This window comes from Bemisia tabaci, chromosome 6, assembly GCF_918797505.1.
Source record: "Bemisia tabaci chromosome 6, PGI_BMITA_v3".
Classification (NCBI taxonomy): Eukaryota; Metazoa; Arthropoda; class Insecta; order Hemiptera; family Aleyrodidae; genus Bemisia; species Bemisia tabaci.
Window position 1 is genome coordinate 47,354,422 of NC_092798.1, and position 18,968 is coordinate 47,373,389.

Here is an 18,968-nt window from a genome sequence, read left to right on the forward strand (position 1 = left end):
ATTCATTGTTTATGTAATGGATGTAAAGTTTTTTAGTTAAAAGTTTACTAAAAAACTTATTTTATTATGTAACCCTTAGTATAAAAGTTATATAACCAAATTCAAAGAGTGTATAAAATGAATTTTCATTATTCTTCCTGGCTGGTAGCGCACTCTAGTTATGAAGTGTGCAAGTTTTCATATGCGTTACTACCAGGTGGTGGATCATCGTAGAGTTGTGACTTACCTTAAATCCGCGCCGTCCTAGTCGGGATTAGAACCCACGCTTCGGGATGGAGTTGCAATCCGAAGTCCAGTACTTTACCACCAGACCAGCCAGGCTTGATATGAATGGGCCCCTAAATTCAATCTCTTAACTATCGCAGGCCTCTGAGTCCGTAATATTTTGTTTATTGACGGATTCTTATGATATTTTACCAGACTTTATTATTTATTATTTATTTATTTATTGTTTTTTATTTCATGATGTAATTTTTTCATTTTCATTTTTTTTAACTCTCTCTCATTTTTTTAGCTCTCTCTTTTTTTTAACTATCATGATTTTTAACTATCATTTTTTCTAACTCTCTCTATTTTTTTTAACTCTCTCTCTCTCTCTATTTTTTAACTTTATAATTGCGTCTTTTTCCAGTTTTAATTATTTGGGCCTTTTTCTAGTTTGAATTTATGTCGATGTATTTATGTTATTTATTTATTATTATTATCATTTCCTTTTTTCTTTTAAATTTTTATAATATTAATTTAAACATTTTAAAAAAAATCAAAATTTTTAAAATAATATTTAATAATATTTTTAAAATATTAACAAAAATAATTATGATATACTTTAAAAATATTATAAAATATTATTTTAAAAATTTTAATTTTTTATATTTTTAATATATTTTTAAAATGTTTTAAAAATATTCATTGATTGTATTTCAAAAGTACTTTTGAAAATATTTTAAAAATACATGAAAAACATTTTAAAAATATATTAAATTTCAATATTTTTAAAATATTGCTGTCTAACTGGGCAGGGTTATGAGCCAGACACGCTACCAACTGAGGTAACAGGGCTCCTCGGATTGTGTGCCGAGATATCCCCTTTTAACTCGTCTCGGAGCCATTAGTACCTCTAATAATACCTATCCCACGCAGTCTGAGAGTCGAGGGTGTTCATTGAAATGAGATCATCATCATCATTCATGAAAATGAGATAGGTTTACGTTAAAGTCATTCAGGTCATTTATATAACAGTTATAATAAGCAAATTAAGCAAAAGGATACTATGCGTATAAAGAAAATTTATAAAAACCCTTCCTCAATTATATAAATTTTATATAAACGTTATCTTCTGAAAATATGAATAATTATTTTCATGGGCATTTTATATAAAACTTATATACACGATATATAAACTTTAGTTAAAATGGTGATTATATAACCGGTATTAATTCCTTATACGTTTGTTAGGAAGGGGAAAGTGAATCATGCTACTAGGGTCGATTTGACCTTGTTGATTTTAATTTTGTATGAGATAGTGCACGGAGAAAAATACTTCGTGCGTGGGACCCGAAGTTTAGGTCATATGGATCTTTGAAGTTTTCGGATTAAGCATCTGAACACTTCAGGTCCAGCTGCTGAGGTTTGAATCACACATCTGAATCTGAAACTTCAGTTCTTACATCTGAAGTGCTTCGGTTCTCACATCCGAAAAACTTCGGTTCTCACATCCGAAAAACTTTGGTTCTCACATCCGAAAAACTTTGGTTCTCACATCTGAAGTTGTTCAGATGTAAGAACTGAAGTTTCAGATGTTTGATCCGAACCTCGACAGCTAGACCTGAAGTGTTCAGATGCTCAATCCGAAAACTTCAGAGATCCATATGACCTAAACTTCGGGTCCCACGCACGAGGTTTTTTTCTCCGTGTAGTGTGAATTTAACAGCAGCGAAACAAATCACATTTACATTTGTCGGGTGTATACGAATACACATGTGGCACGACGCTATGATGAAAGGCGCCGGCATGCGACTATTCGAACTCCGAAGTTGTTATGTTGCATACGCACGTAATTGAAGGAGCGACGATTTTTCCAAGCTGAAAGTGACGCGCGCCAGCAAGCCGTGAGTTCCGTTTTACCTCCGTGAGCAAATTAAGCAAAAACCCACCGAGTCTCACATTGAGAAAAAAATTAGTTTGGTTTAGTTGTTCATTCAATTAATTGTAAATTTTCCCGGAGGTTTGAAACTTAAAACCTCTTCTTCTCCGTTCAAACTTAGTGTGACCTGGGGCGTTTTCCAACTCTCGATGGAATCGACGGATTCGAAAAAACATGAAGCGTTCTAATACCCATGAATTTTCAAATTTTCAATGCGTGAATTGTATTCACGACTGAGGTGCAGGTGAAGTTCTTCTCTCTTTATTGAAAAAATGAAATTACTTTAAATTGACGTAAGTTTTACTTGGTTTGGTTAACAATTCTGATTTTACTTACTCAAATAATTCGTTTTAATTTTATATATATTTCTCATTTTATAACAATTCCTCCTATCAATATTTATGAATTTAATCAACAACGCATTTCAGCCGTTAGGATCGCTTCATCCTCTCTTTGTCTATCGATTTCAATGATCAGCCCGCAGTCAAAGAACGGATCTCGACCGAAATAGCGGATGGCGGTCAACTTGGCAACGACAGCCTTAAGCGAGGGAAAGTTGGGTAAGATGGTCGGAAAACTACCCAGATTTTCGTGTTCGTGGGGGCTCATCAAAATCGAGTTGGTGGGAGTTGGAGTTGGGGCGGTTTTGCGGCGCGGCGGCTGGAAGACCCGACTTTCTCGTCCGTGACACGATGCGTCGCGATGCCCCCTCCCCCCCTACTCTCCCCCTCGCCCCTCCCTCGGGGGCTCGACCCGAAATCGAAAATAATACGCACCTCCGGTACTGTCGTGCTACGTAAAAACGCCGTATGAACATTCGAGAGTTGCCGCACATTTCCTTCGATAAAATATTTATATTTGAGGAGAATTATCCGTAATTTTCCTTGAAATTTTCAGACTTTTCGGATGAAATTACGATCAAAATTATCTGAGAAATTGGGAGAATAATATTCACAAATTTTCTTGAAAAATCAGTGATTTGTCAATGGAAATTTGGCAACGCTTGAAGGCTAATACGGCGTTTTTTCTTAGCACGGCAGGGTACCTCTCAACTCAGCATTACTGCTAAGGCCTCCATGCATATTCGAATTTGCGCGAGTGGATTTTGGCCAAATTTAACTAAAACGCAGCAACTCACGTCAAGTTTGAGCAGAGAAAAATATGTTTTAAGTTTCATGATGCCATAGAATTAGATGTAAGGAACAATGCTTAACTACTAGCTTCAACTTCAAAATTTTTGTTTCAAATTTTGAACGTTCGAAGAGAAAAGCTGACGGCTACCTAAATCTTCAAATTCCTACGAAATTTCCCAGAACGCGGTTCGGTGCGTTGTCGTCTGAATTCTATTCAATCCATGCTCGGGAATGATACATTATCATAAGAACTACATTTTGCAATTTGGAACTACAATTTTCAGCTCACTTTAGGAACAACGTATTTGCCATAAATTTCTAAACGCAGATGTGTGCTGCTACAAATGAGTCAAAAATCGTAGTCCCTTATTGCAAAATGAAGTCCATATGATAGATGAATTAGATAAATTGCACATACAATTCGAGAATGATACATTGTCCAATTTCTTTGACTCTGCTTGCGTGACCGTGGTCTAAGTACAGCCGCGTAAGTAAAACATTCGTCAATTTTTGTACGGAAATATGAGGAACAGACCAGTAGACAAGGTGCAATTTTAAGCTTTAACGCTCATATACATGTTTTTCGATCTAAATTTCACGTGTAACACGATTCACGCACATAAAATTACTTGTATTAGCCCTTCACCATATAAATAGTGTTTTTTACGCGAGAGCGAGGGAGAAGCAATAATCCATTAAGAAGCCTGCCAAGACCGCTGCGTTGTAGCGCGCAATTTGATTCAAGCAGACTTTTGTTTTTTTCGTGAGCGGGAAATTCAAACCTCTCTTAATCAATATACACTAAGAACGTTAGTATCTTAGTTATGAACAAAAATCAGTAATTCTCGTTGCACAAATCGTGTTTTAAGTAGAATTATGATGTGGAAACATTTACAGAGTGCATAATTCGCACCTTGTCCAAAGGGTTCATTGTCGAAGAAATGAAGCTTTTTTTATGCGTTCTCGAAATTTGATTTTAACCTGTCACGCTTTTTTTCATATATCCAGTTCAATAGCGGTCTTTGATGTATCGATTAGTTCGAAACATTGAGATTACCTCAATACAAACCCTTACAACGAGCAAGACAATTCCAGAATATTTCAAATTCTTATGCGTTTTCTGTCTCGATATCCCAAGAATAGTTGCACTTAGTCGAATAAAAGTTTCCGTAATAAGGAAATGCTTCCTACTGCTCGGTGTATAGGTGACTATTGAGATTACTGCAATGTTTTGAACCAATTGACATAAATAAGCTGCATCGATAGAGCACCAATTTGATGTATCGAATCCGATCCATTGGATCCCAATTGGACGGCGTTTAGCAGAAAGGAACCAAACCACATCAGCTATTTTTAACTGGGCAATTTAATTCTTTACTGGAAAATATTTGTGCAGATTCCTTTAAAAATTGTAAGAACTTTGCTTATTTTGTACTGTGCAAAAAATTCATTGAAATTTGCACGAAAATGCGCACAGCGGTTTTGATGTGAAAAATTAAATTGCCCAAAATCTTCAACAGCTGACGTGGCTTGGCTCCTTTTTTCTTAACGTGGTCCGATTGAGTAACGGAAAAAACCCAGGGTAAAATGAGCATTTACATGGCTGGACGTGAGGAGCTAGGGTTATCGTATTAGTATAATTGATGAAAGAAAGAAGCAAGCATGTTATGACGGGGAGTGGAGAGGAAGGGGTTGGGGGGGATGGGGGTCTCCTGGGGGATACGTGAGGAGTTGAGCGGGGAAATTACCTGATGAGTGTTGGTGATACTCTTGGCGTGTAGCTCGACGGGCAGGGCGATGGGAGTGATGTGCCACGCCTCGCATCGTTCGGCATCCCCGCTGGCGCCCACGCCTGGGCCGCCTGGGCCGGGGCCCTGCAACCACAAAATAACCACCGCTTAATTAGATAATCCCATTAACAAATAGCTCCCCCCACCCCGTCCCCCTGTCTCGTGTCCTCGGCTCATCCTCCACGCTCCCAGACCGGAGTCAACCGGTGTCATCCTGTCTCGTCCAAAGTCTCCGCGCGGATTATGGGTATCAATGCTCAAAGTCTCAAACCACATGTCTCTGTTTTGGTGTTTCATAATGGGCCTCTTCCAAACTGCAGCTGGTGCATTTTAATGCCAAATTTGGCTGGCTAAGCTGCATAGAACACGATAATTGATTAAACAAAATCGAGCTACAAGCCAAAAATAAATTAAACAAGTAATATTTCAGACTACATGGAGATCATAAAATAATAATAATTCGTTTTTTGTAAGTTTTTTAATATTTCTAATCTCCATGTAGTCTGAAATATTACTTGTTTAATTTATTTTTGGCTTGTAGCTCGATTTTGTTTAATCAATTATCATGTAGCTAGTGTTAGGAGTTACTCCCTATATGTAGAAAATAGCTCGAAAATCGCGCTGAGCGCAGGGTGGCAAAATTTCACGAAAAACAAAATCTTGGAATTTCAAGTGGAATATTTCATGAAATTTCAGAAATTTTTGAAAGGTATTGAAAAATATTCCTGACCATGTTTCGCAAAATTTAAAAATTGAAATTTTCTTCTATTTTCTGTGTTTGAGTGCGGGTTGCATACTCTAGCCCCTGAAAAATGTGAAACTTCACGACGATATATTTCACTGAAATTTCCAATCTTTAATTTTTTTGACGTTCCATGCCATACTGGCTGAGCACATTAGAAAAGTCTGAAATACGCTCCTAATTTCACGATCTATGTAAAAAATGTGCGTTTTGTAGCTCCTCGCTTCAAAAACGATACTACGGCACAGATGAACATTCATTCCATTAGGGGATTCGTTCCATCCAACCCTTGCGCACTAGGATGCTACGCAACAAGACCGACGCTTCCGCGAACAAATCGTGAGGAATTACCATGCTATCAACGCACGGACAATTTAAAAATTTACATGTCGGTTGATAAGATTCCATCTCGCCACGTGCGTTTTTAAGGGTTTCCGTCGGTCGTGTTGAATATTGCGTAGCATCCGAGTGCGCAAGGGTTGGATGGAACGAATCCTCTTAGGAAATATTCACTTGTGCCGTTGTATCGTTTTCAAAGTTAGAACCTTTAAAAAATGTATATTTCTTACGGAGACTGTGAAGTTAGGAGTGAATTTCAGACTTGTCTGATACATTCATCCTGATTTTTGAGTCATTTCCAATATGAGATAATTCTTCTTTTGCTCTAGCTGAAGTTTGAAACGGACCCATCTCTGCTCCCATTTTATTTCTTCAAAGAGGTACAAGACGATTTTTTTTAGCTTGAAATGTATACAGACTATTTTGACAATAAAGAGGGAAAATCGAGGAAATTTTCAAGGAACCATGTAAAGCAGTTTTCTGGAGAAGAAATAAAGTATGAGAAGAAGCCTGCAACGTTGCAAATGAATATACGTGCGGTGTCGCACGTTGGTCATCGTCGTGAGCAACTGACGAATGAACGATTTTGGAAATCGAAAGGATGTCCTAAAAAGTGCTTGACGACATTTTACTGGAGTCAAACGTAGCATCTGTCCCACTACTTTTTGAAAAGTCTGTGTATACTTGTCACACGAGCTCAAGAAAAAAACCCTGAGAACGCATCCGATAGGGAGATTTTATTTTTGGAGCTTCACACAAAACCAACTGAAGGAGAGTATTTTAAGGTCCACGCTTCATTCATCCATGGAATAAAACTCGAACACGTCTATCGGAGGACGTGTATTTTACATGAATGGAAATAAACTGAGTTGCGAACCTGAGGAAGTGGAAGGTTTGAATAGAAAGTTTCGATCGGGTGAGGAGGGGATACTAAAAGCAAAGCAATCGATTTTGTCCGAAAATCATCACTAGCGGAGATAAGTTACATACTGGAAGCGGATCCGTGTCGCGCCGTGAATGCAAGGGCCCCTGAAGTGCACACGTGTACTTGATGAAATAGGGTTGTCGCCATCCCCTACACCGAATCATCTCTACCACCTTCGCCTCCTGCGAATCTTAACACCGTGTGTCAGAGAAATGATACAATACATGGCGGATGGAGGAATGTGCATTTTTTCAATTTCACAGATTTAAATTGCTCTCGTAGAAATATTCAAAATTTACTCTGAGAGTTCGTTGCATTTGAAGCGATATCAAAAAACATTTTAAACAACGTTTTAACATTTGTCTTTTCTGTAAGAAAAAAATTGCGAAGAATCCTGTTGAATTTCGTATTTTGTACGAAATCTCGTACATATTTAAGTAGTTCCAAAAATTAATTCGGTTCTACTGGGTCAGTACTAATTGAGACTTTAGCCGACCTAGAGAAATACGTCGAGTAAACATTTGAATGGTTTCAAATTTTACCCGATACAATATTGGTTCTCTAGAAGAGTTATGAATATTTTTCCTTGAATTTTTTAGATACTTTACATTATATTGACCACATCTTGCAGCATGGGACCACTATCTCTGGCTGATCCATAAAATCACATATCTAGATGGGGAAACTAATACCGCTTTCTTCGTTTTTTAAATGAGTCAAATCCAGTAGTTCCTTACTATGCAAAATAAAGTCCACATGTAAAAAGGTAGTAAAATAGTGCTAGCATCACACTATTTTGTGGGGAAGTCAAGGGCGGAAAGTTCAGGAATTTCGATTACACAGCTCTTCCCCCTACTGGTACTCATTAACGCTCAAAATTATTGACTCTAATTGAAATTTTTGAACTTGTTTGTAACACACAGTTTGGGAAACGTTTCTTAGTGTTTTCTTTCTCGTTTGTAGGGAAATTCCATATGTATATTGCCAATATAATCTTCTAAAAAATTGAAGGAAAATCCAAAATTTTTGTGATCAAAAACTTTCATTTTAATGAAGAGACATCTGATGATAGGTTCATTGAAAAAAAAATGTGCTTGGCTCAAGCATGATGATTCTTGATTTTGCCGCCAAGAATTTTATTTATCTTGATTTAAGCTGAATTCGTCTTGATGCAAGGAATATTAGGCTTGGCGGGTTGAGCGAGCAGCAAAATTCTTGATTTGAGAAAAAATACTTCTTGGCGGCAAATTTAAGATTATTTTTTTTTCGGTGTTGGGAATGCAGCCAAGGTTCGTTACAATCAAATCTCTGAACAGAGGGAAAAAGTTCATCCAAGCACACTTTTCCCTCATAGAGAAAGCTCTACTCGGATGTGCTTGGATGAGCTTTTTCCTTCTATGTTAAGATTTCATTGTAACGTACGTTGGCTACATTTGGACTTATTTCTATCAAACAAAACTATGTGCATTAAGACATGAGCCCTGAGACCCATAAGAATATGTGCTTAACAGGGCTCACGTCATGATGCACATAGTTCCGTTTGATAGAAATACGTCCATTTCCAACTTAATGGCCAAACGACTTGTGCGTCTACCGCAATCAGTTTGTGAAATCTGACAAGGTTCAAGGACTCACAAAGCGTTCCTCCTAAGCAGGGCAGATTTTCTCAGCGAAACGGAGCTCGGAATCCTTCATAAAAAGCTGTTTAGGTATGATAATGAGTCCGATATCTCTCGACGAAGGAATGATCTCTGAGCGCTCTCTTTGTGAAATTCAATCGAGTCCGTATAAGTTTGTGTTACGGGTGTATTGGTGTATTGATTTTTTTCCTGTGTAGATGCTGAGTCGTGGGCGGGTGCCGCACAATGGCTCGAGTCCATGGAGAGGTCGGACAAAATTTGGAAACTTTAAAAGCTCAGAACTCTGTTCGTACAAAACTTTGAGGTTTTAAAAGTGATTCCATATTGGTTTCCTCGTGAAATTTTTTTCTCGGTGCACACCTTAAATTTTAAAATTTGGCGAATTAATCAACAAAATGGGTTTGTTGCAATTAGAGCACCTATATAGCGAGAGTATGGACAGATCGCTTCATGGAGGGCTTAGGGCCCAAAAGTGCAGCCATTCTTCTAACCAACTTCTAACACACAAAATTTTACTGCCAGTCTGCAGAGTCTGCAGATTCCAATTCTAACCAAGATGGCCAAGAATGTACATAAATGAGCGTTCTTCCGCAAAAACGAGTAAATTTATGCAAAAACTAAGTCAAATACGTGCTTTATAGACGACGGCTCCTAACAATTGTTTTAGAAAATCGCTCTAGATGATTGAAATTCATAGGTTGGCTGCATTTCTGGGCCCTAACTTTGTTCGCGGAGGCATCGGTGAAGGCCTGATGGATTTTCGGAGCTTCACATCTCTCTATACTCTCGCTATATAGGTACTCTAGTTGCAAACTTTGACTAGAGAAAACATAAGAGTTGTTTGTATAGGTAAATGTCTCAAAAATCACGATGAGCGCATTGGCGAAGTTTGAAATTCACTCTTAACTTCACAATTTGCGTAAGAAATTTGCGTTTTTTTTGGATTCCCGCTTCAAGAACAATACTAGACACAAGTGAACATTTCATTAGAGGAGTCGTTCCGTTTAGCCCTTCCGCAATAGCAATACCCAACATAGCCGACGCTTCCTCGCTCAAATCGCGATCGGAAGCACAAGCTCAACCAAAGCAGATCTTTATCAACGCGAAGAAATCATGAATATAAAGACGCTGGGTTGTTAGCAAACGGTTAGAATCTCGTCCAGGCACATGTGTTTTGCAGGATTGGTGTTGGCCATGTTGAATAGTGTGTAGTATCCTATAGTGCACAGGGGTTGGATAGAGCGACACCTCTAACGAAATGTTCACCTGTGCCGTAGTATCGTTTATGAAGCGAGAAGCCTTAAAAAACGCATATTTCATACAGAGATTTTGAAGTTAGGAGTGAATTTTAGACTTTTCTGATACACTCATCCTGATTTTTGAGCCATTTCCAATATGATGTAACTCTTATTTTGCTCTAGCTGAAGTTTGAAACAGACCCATCTCTGCTCCTGTTTTATTTCTTCAAAGAGGAACAAGACAATTTTTTGCTTGAAATTTATACAGACTCTTTTGCCAATACAGAGGAACTATCGAGGAAATAATTACGTAGAGCAGTTTTCTGGAGAAAAAATAAAGTATGAGAAGAAGCCTGCAACGTTGCAATTTGAGATAAGTGGCTTCGCACTTTGGTCATCGACGTGAGCAACTCAGAAACTATCAGTGGCGTGGCGTGCTTTGCGATATCGTCACCTTCCAGGCAAAGTATCACAAGCGCCATGCGACGTTTAAAAATTTCCGCCGCCATTTTATTTTTTTACAGAAAAATTGTTCAACGAAGCTGTCCGAAAATTTCACTGAATTTTCTTTGTGCTGCCAATAAAATTTAGTGAAATTTCCAAACAGATTCAACCAACAATTTCTCAGTAAAAAAATAAAATGGCGGCGGAAATTTTTAAACGTCGCATGGCGCTTGTGATACTTTGCCTGGAAGGTGACGATAAATCGATTGATATGCCACTCAAACCTATGAAAAAAGATCGATTATGAGGGTGTTCGCAGCGAACACCTTAGTAATCGATTCTTTACCATAGCTTCAAATGGCGAGATATCGATAATTGATCATTCACGCCACGCCACTGGAAACTATGGACTATTTTCGAAACCGAAAGGATATCCTAAAAACTGCTTGACAACACTTTACTGAGGCCAAACATCTACTGATAGAAACAACTCTTATTTGTGCTCCAGCAAAAGCTAGCAACAGGCCGATTTGGAATTTTAGTTAAAAATTTCATGTGGGAGCTCTGTGATTGACCGGATCCACTGTGCGGTCGAGGAGCGATCGGCGATGAAAAGCGGGCTCGATGACAAATTCCGAGCTCGGAGCGCGCTTAAAATCCCATCAATCAAACATCCTCTCGAGAGTGAGCTCGGCCCGCGCACTTGACATAATTAAATTGTACATCTCATTGACATAAGACGTTAACCCGCCTCAATCCATCAGGTTGAGGGTGTCAGTGTCTTTGATCTCTTGTTTCTCCGCCACCAGGAAGTGGATACATCCAAAGGAATAACGCCGTATGAACATTCCAGAATTGTAAAATTGCCCCGGATAAATGTTCATTTTTGAAGAAAATTATGCAATTTTTTTCCTCGGAAATTTACAGTCGTTTTGGATAAAATGGGGACCAAAATTGTCTGGAAAAATTGAAGGAAAATGGTCATAATTTTCCTGGTGAATTGGGTTTTTAATGAAGAAGATATGGCAACGTCTGCAGGCCCGTACGGCGTTTCTTCCTAGCACAACAGTCCAGCACTTAAATGCATTTCCGCCCTTTGAAAAAAGTTTTTTTTTTTATTTTTTTATGGTCACATTTTATTAGGTGGTCGTATTTCTGCCAAACGGAACTATCCCAGATAAGACATAATATTTTTACAATATTGGGCAAATATTGTCAGTACTGTCGCAATATTTACACAATACTGACAATATTTTGATAATATTATAATCAAAATTATTTTTTTAGAAAATATTTAAAGAATCATCATTTAGTATTTTTAAAAATAATATGTTTACCCAAAACATCATAAAAATATTTTCAAAATATTTGTATTTCAATACTGTAAAAATTTATATCGTGAGAGTATTTTTAAAATATCAGTACATATAATATTTATATTCAAAATATTTATTATATATTTTAAAAACATTTTAAAAGACAGTAATGCATTGGTAAGTATTTTCAAAATATTTTGAAAATATTTTAAACAATAATACTGCTATTCAAAATATTTTTAAAATATTTTCGATATCCTAATCGGTATAAGTCATCATACTAAATGCCTGCCCATAACGAAAAGTATTAAACATAATAAGGCTTAGATTTAAGACGTAGCTCAAATGTGTTCTTTCTGAACAATTATCCATTATTTTCAACCTTATTATTCATAAAGGTTATTGCAGTTGTTGTCAAATTTAATATAATATAATATAATATATATTTTTCTGCCTCCCAAGAAATTGTTGAATTTCCACCTCCTTGAGGTCATTTTCAATGTATTTGCGCGTGATCTCAGTTTATTTCTTTTTTTGTTTCGTTTGTAGTTCATGTACTGTTGTGAATATTATCATTGAATGAGAATGTTATCATTCATTCACATCTGGTTGTTTATTTTTTATTTTTCAAATTTCAAATGAAACATTTAAATTCAACTGAAGAAGAAATTCTTGATCTCGTGTGCTTATTGGTCTCCTGTAGAACTTGCACTTAGTAGCTGTGCAGCTGTGAGATTATGGCAATCGCACCTGCATAGTCTTTATGAGGAAGACATCAAACTGCAATCAAATGCAAAATGCATCTCAGAATGTCGATGAAAAATTTAAAGAGAAAAAAATAAATAAAATAATAGAATGGTGGAAATAATAGAATAACAGAGACAAAAGAAGAGAAATAAAATGAAGTAAATCAAATTAATGATAAAATGAAGTCAAAGACTAAACTGAAGTAAAACATTAGAGGGAGCAAGGAGATGAAGTAAAAAAACTGAGATGAAGAAAAAAATAAAGTATAAGGGAAAAAACTAAATGAGGTTAAAGAATAGAATGAATTTAAAGAATTAACTGAAGTCAAAAAAATTATGATGAAGTATTAAAATAAATTACAGTAAAACAAAACAAAGTAAAGGAATAAGAAGTAAATAATTAAAGAAAAAAAATGAAGTGCTTGAAAAAAAAAAAATAGAGTGAAGAAAAAAATAGAGTCAGCAAGGAAATAAAACAAAGTAAAACGATAAAATAAATTTAAAAAATATAGTAAAGTAAAAAGTAAAATAAATACACGGACAAATCCAGGCAGATGGAAAATATCCTAGTTGCCCGTCCAACTCGACGTTAAATACCGGTTTTAAGTCACTAAAGATACATCGTCTAGTGAAGCTCAATCGGTAGGGTCGTCGGTTAGTGTTAGGTAGGTCCCGGGTTCAATCCCCAAGGTGGATGAAAAATTTCTAATCTGCAAAATCGATTCAATAACATCCCAGTGGTTTCATTATTTTTATTTTTCATGGTTTCTAAAATTATTTCCACAATTAACCCTTTTCCACCATCCCCTAGCTGCGAACCCCTAAATTGATTCAATATTGGTGTAGTATTGTCTCAATATTGATATCCAAATACTTTCCCTTTGAAGTACTGGCACAGTATTCTCAGCCAAAGTATTGGCACAGTATTTATGCCAAAAGGAAAGATGGTGTACGATTTTAACATTGGCTCAATATTTAACCAATATTGGCCCAATGTTTGCATAAATACCAAAACAATATTGTTTAAATATTGGCTAAATATTCCTGTCTTATCTGGGATGTGCATTAAGACTCATACGTGTATATGCATAACAGGGCTCACGCCATAATGCACATAGTTCTTTTTGGCAGAAATACGTCCAGGTAGTGCAGTGGCGTGCGGTGGGTTTAGTGACAGGGCAAGCTCTAGCGTTCGCCAACCGGGGGGGGGGGGGGGGGGGGGTTAACGTAGTCTCTTTCCCCTCCTCAGGGAGCCTCTCTAGAAAATTGTTAAAATTTTACGGTATTTGCTCTATTTTTCGGATGAAATATGATGGAACGTCTTGAAAAACTGTGGTTTTATTACTTTCTCTCTTACTTATGATTTCATTTACTCAACTTGTTTCAAATGTTACTGAGCATTAGAGGACGGCTCCATGCTCTTAACTCCTAATTTTGCCACTAATTTGAGGTATTGTAGTCTTTATTCTACATTATTTAGAATTTTTTGAGTTTAAAACATGATTGAGAATTTTCTAATTCATCACTATCAGATCAAGTGGGGGAAATTTTATAGAATTTAAGGGCATTTGCACCGAAGGAGCAATTACAACCGCGACGGATAGAGGGAGTTTCTCTTCTTTCGTCACTTTTCGTATTTCGGGTTTTGGGAGGCCCAAGAATCTAAAAGCCTTGGGGGCCCTTTGATTCAAGGGCCTGGGCTGAGCTCCCGCCTTCCTTTAGATCATTGGTCCTTTAGGGGCTCCATTTAGTCGGGTACTTTTACGTTTTTATTTTTTTATAAATTTATTTATTTGCGCAAACATGCAAGTGAATCAAATTCCACCTCAGAACATAACGTAAAAGTAGGCTAAATCCTGCACATACCATACCTAAAGGTAAAAAGATATAAGCTACTGCCATTTTGATTTTTTGGTGGTTATAAGGCTGATTTTCTCAAAAATTTTCGTGCTGCGGGCCTAGACCATACGAAAAAAAACGGGAAGGGGTGAGAAAGGGAGAGGGGGGGATAATTTTGGAATTTTATCGACATGGGAGGCCCCTAGAGAAATGCAGGGGGGCCCAGCGGAAGTCCGTTACGCCACTGAAGGGAGCAAGATAGCGCATCGGAGGCAGAAGCAGCGCGCTACGGTGACGGGCCAAGAGAAGCGAGCTGCGATCGCGCAGCGAAGGGCTCGGACTCGGAACGTACCGCTCTACCCGCCCGCCTTGATTCCGCCGCCGAGCAGGGGCTCTCCGCTCTCAGCTGATCGCAAACGATTCTCCAGCGCATGAGTCGGCCCGTGTTCAGGCCGCGCAGCGCGCTGCGCCAGCGCCACCTCCATCCGCTCTGGTGCTTACCTATACTTTAGTGGCACTATACGTATTTCTGTCTCTCTCTCTTTCTGTTTTTAATGCAATTTACATACTGAACACGCTTTATAAATATATTTGCTAAAATGGAAAACATGCATCTAACAGGTGTAATTTTCTTCTTTCTTTTGAAATCTTTGGGCAAGCAGTGCTTGCCTTGCTTATCCGGACCGCACGCCACTGAGGTAGTGACAACTTGGAATGCGGTCAACGGCGACCGCGATTTAAACGCGCGACAATTTTTGTAATGGTTGGTATAGATGGCAAGGGCACCACCACACTTTCCTCTGAATAATCTGTTATAATCTATGTATAATATTTAGGGCAGAGCTGGGCGCGAATAATTCAGCAATTACTGAAATTGGTGCGGCAACACTGACTAGGGTTTCGGTCCTTAGAATTCTCTACCTCATAAGAAAGATCAATCGTCAAATTATTCGTCCGATTGATGATTGATCGGACGTTGCTGCTTCACCGAATAATTTCCGAAATTTTTTTTTCCAACTTCGATTTAGGATTTCTTTTTTTTAAAGCTTAAGCAGCAATTCGGAACTACGGTTCCTGGCTATCAGCAATTTAAATACGTATGTCCAGAGGGAAACTAATGGTGCATACGTTATTTCTAAAGTGATACAGAAATTTTAATTCCTAATTTCAGAATGTGGTCCAATTAATCCTTATAGTGCTTAATTTCCTACAAGTTTCAATGGTTCCTTTGCGATTTTAAAGCTGGTATGTGCCTTTATTAACGGAAAAAATGATATTGCTGGTTTAAAAATTTTGTCGTTCAAAAAAGTGTCCAACATGTTGCAATGCACATTTCATAATAGGAAAATGCTGATTAAACCACACTCGTATTTAAATTGGCTTTTACTATTGTAAAATGCACATTTAAAACATGTCGGGCACTTCTTTAACTAAAAAATTGTTGAAACAGCAATCCTTTATTCTCCGTACCTCCCGTCTTGTGTTCCGTGAGCAAAACGGCAAGTTTTTAGTGAATGGATCACCCGAAATCGCTTCAAACGGATACGAAGATCGACCGAGTTAATGCAGCACTGCAAAATGACTGTAACTTGTCGAACGGCAGAAGAAAAGAAGGCGGAGAGGAGTATAAAGGGGCCAAATTGAAGGGCCCTCAATTTACAGGGGAGACCCTTCTCGGGCCATCTACGCCCGCTTTTCATGCCTCATAAGCACTCATTGTCGGGCAGGAGCTTAGTCATTCGAAACTTTTGATCGCATAAACCACCGCGTCGCGTCAGCCCGCGTCACGCAGCGCTCTATTCGTGGCGCCACGAACGACGGGCCTTTTTAAACGTCACACCAATGACACTGATAACGGGTTTTTTTGGCACGGTTTGATTTCTTCGCCTTTTAAACAATGCAATTTTTGCGGCGAACTTTCTTGCTCTCAGAACAAATAAAGTGTAAAATTAACTTTTTTTACTCTGACGTACTTACTGGGGCCTATAGAAAGAGGTAAATACCTGGAGGGTATAATTTTTCGGGACTTCGCTACTTAAATTACCCTATCACTGGGCCAGCAAAGGTAAAAAATGCGGGCTTTGCAACTTCAACACGGTAATGCTCGTAATGCAAACGTTTTTTCAACATACAATTTGTGGCTTCCTATCACTAATTGGACGTATTCTTGCCAAACGGAACTATGCGCATTAAAAAATGAGTCCTGAGACCTGTGAGAGTGGATGTGAGAGTGGATGTGAGAGTGGCCCAGGGACCTGGCACCCAAGTCGAGGGCGCTGACAAAAACCCATACGTCACGGGACTGGGCAGCGGTGGAGCACCCCCCAGCGAGAGGGCAGAGGGGTAGTATCCCTTCTGCGCATGCGCAGGGCGAGGCTTGACCGGTTCCGAGTCAAGTGGAGGGGGTAGCCAGAGCCGGAGACCTAGGGAGCTCCTCGGAGCTGGGCCCTGGGATTATTCTTGGAGAGACTGGCGATCGAGCGGCACTTGTCCGCTCCTCATCCCATCAACCCAGAGTCAAAACTGTATAAACTGTGTGTGCCCTTTGTAGCAATCAGCATTAGACATTGCATCTCATATCACTTTTGGTTCTCTTCTTGTCTTACGCCTCTTCCCGTCCATCACCTCTGTGTCTGCACTGCCGTTGCGACGAGTGTCAGCTCTGCACTTGCGACGCCCTGCGTCTGCATTGCTCTAGCGACGCCATCGTCTGCACAGCAGTCGCGACGCGTGTCGGCACTTGCTCTTGCGACGCCTTGCGTCTGCACTAGCACTTGCGACGCTCTACCCCCCCTGAGCTACGCCATCTCACATGGTGGTAGGCGCCGGAGTTTCCTCAGGCAGGAAAGAAGATTCCGATAGCTGTGTTTGAATTTTGAGTTTTTCCTTGTGTTTTTTTGAAGTATTTGATTTTTTGGAGTTTTATGAAGCAAGTGTGCTGAATTTTGGATGACTTTTTACGGAATTTTATCGAATTTATTTTTGGTACGTGGTTTGTGGTATCCGACCCGTACCCATCAACACGCCAAAGAATAAAACACTATCAAGTCAGATTTCGACTTCGGTGTTTCAATTTTTTGGTCCTTATTTACTAAATTGAATCATTAAATCATCCCTCGATTTCGATTCAATATCTTTTTATTATCAAAGTCAGACTTCAAAGAAATGGAGAGCCGGGAATTAAGCTAATAAACTGTAGTTTCAGCTTACTGGTCACGAAATTTCTGGACGAGCTCTGGACAAGTTTTTCTTTGAGATCTTCAATATTTTTGTACAAATTGGCTGTTGTTAAGCCGGTTGCGTTATTTCTTCTTCAAGCAATAACTAGCGACGAAAATTATCACAATTTAGCGGAAAAATATTTTCAACTACTCAACTACATTGTCAAAAATCAAGATGAGCAGCGAAAGCAACGACAACAGTCATCATCAAAATGGTCATCTAAGTGACGATCCAGACAATGAAAACACGGACAACGTGAATGACCTCGATCTGTATAACTACAACAGAATGACCAAACAACAAATTGGTGAAGAATTGGAGAAGAGGAATGTGCCCGACGTATTCGCCAACAAGAAGGATGCTTTTAACGCGCTCAAAAGAGTCATTGCGCGGGAAGTGCAGACGCAGCAAGAAAGGCAATTACAAAACCAATCTAACCAACAACACGGATACAACATGCAACAAACAACATTCACGGACGGCAATCCACATGCGGTGCAGGTTAAATACCCGAAGGTGGAGTTCCCAAAGTTCAAAAATCAAGAACCACGGGAATTTGTTAACCGTTTTGAACAAATAGCCCAAATGGGAGGGCTAAGCGAAAAGCAAATGGTCCAAATGTTTTGGGTCAGCCTGGAAAAAGAAGGAGAACTGTGGTTTAGAAACAACAAGAAACACCTCCAGGAAATCAACGAGTGGAATCGTGTGAAATCGGAATTTTTGGATGAATTTGAAACTCCCGAGAACCTAGGAAGTAACTGGATGACGTTCCAAAACAGGAAGCAAGGAGCAGGAGAAGCTTCAGCGGCATACATTGAGAACAAAATCCACTTAGCCGAAAAAATAAGAAACAAGTTATCCGAAGTGGAGCTCGTTGACTGCATCATCAGAGGATTTTTGCCTAACCTAGCAAAACAACTTTTCCTCATGGACAACCCGGACATTAGGACGATGAAGAAAAACGTGAAAAGAGTAGAAGGATCGTTTATGGTGAACAATGACACACAAACAGCGAGCACAGCGAACCCGCAACCAGACGTCTCAAAAACTATAGAAGAAATCATCGTCAAGAAGCTGCAAGAATTAGGCATCAAATCCGGTGGAAAACCTGAAGAAAAATCTGTCAATGCCATCAGCAACAACACAGGACGCGACGACCGCTCAGCCAGAAATAGGAGCCGGGACAGAAACGTTCGTCAGTATGACGATAAGCGAGACAGGTACAGGAGTAGTAGCAGAGACCGGGAGGACAAGTACCGATACGGCGACGAGTACCGTAAGCAGAAGAAACGGATCAAACAGCAGGGATTATGAGCGTAGAAATCGAGACTTCTCAAGAGACAGAAATCGAGACTTTTCAAGAGACAGAGAATATCAGCGAAGATCAAGGCAAGATAGAAGCTACAGCCCATGGAGACAACGTAGGGATGAATATTCCAGAAGTCAAAGCA

At 38.9% G+C, this 18,968-nt stretch overlaps 1 protein-coding gene across 1 annotated transcript in view; it reads right to left on the minus strand.

Moving 5' to 3' along the window:
* Nucleotides 1-18,968, minus strand: part of CngA (Cyclic nucleotide-gated ion channel subunit A) — a 349,197-nt gene that overhangs the window by 140,924 nt on the left and 189,305 nt on the right. Inside the window, exon 4 of the mRNA XM_072301734.1 lies at nt 5,025-5,150. Within this exon, the coding sequence (XP_072157835.1) occupies nt 5,025-5,150 (126 nt within the window). The remainder of the gene's footprint in view (nt 1-5,024; nt 5,151-18,968) is intronic.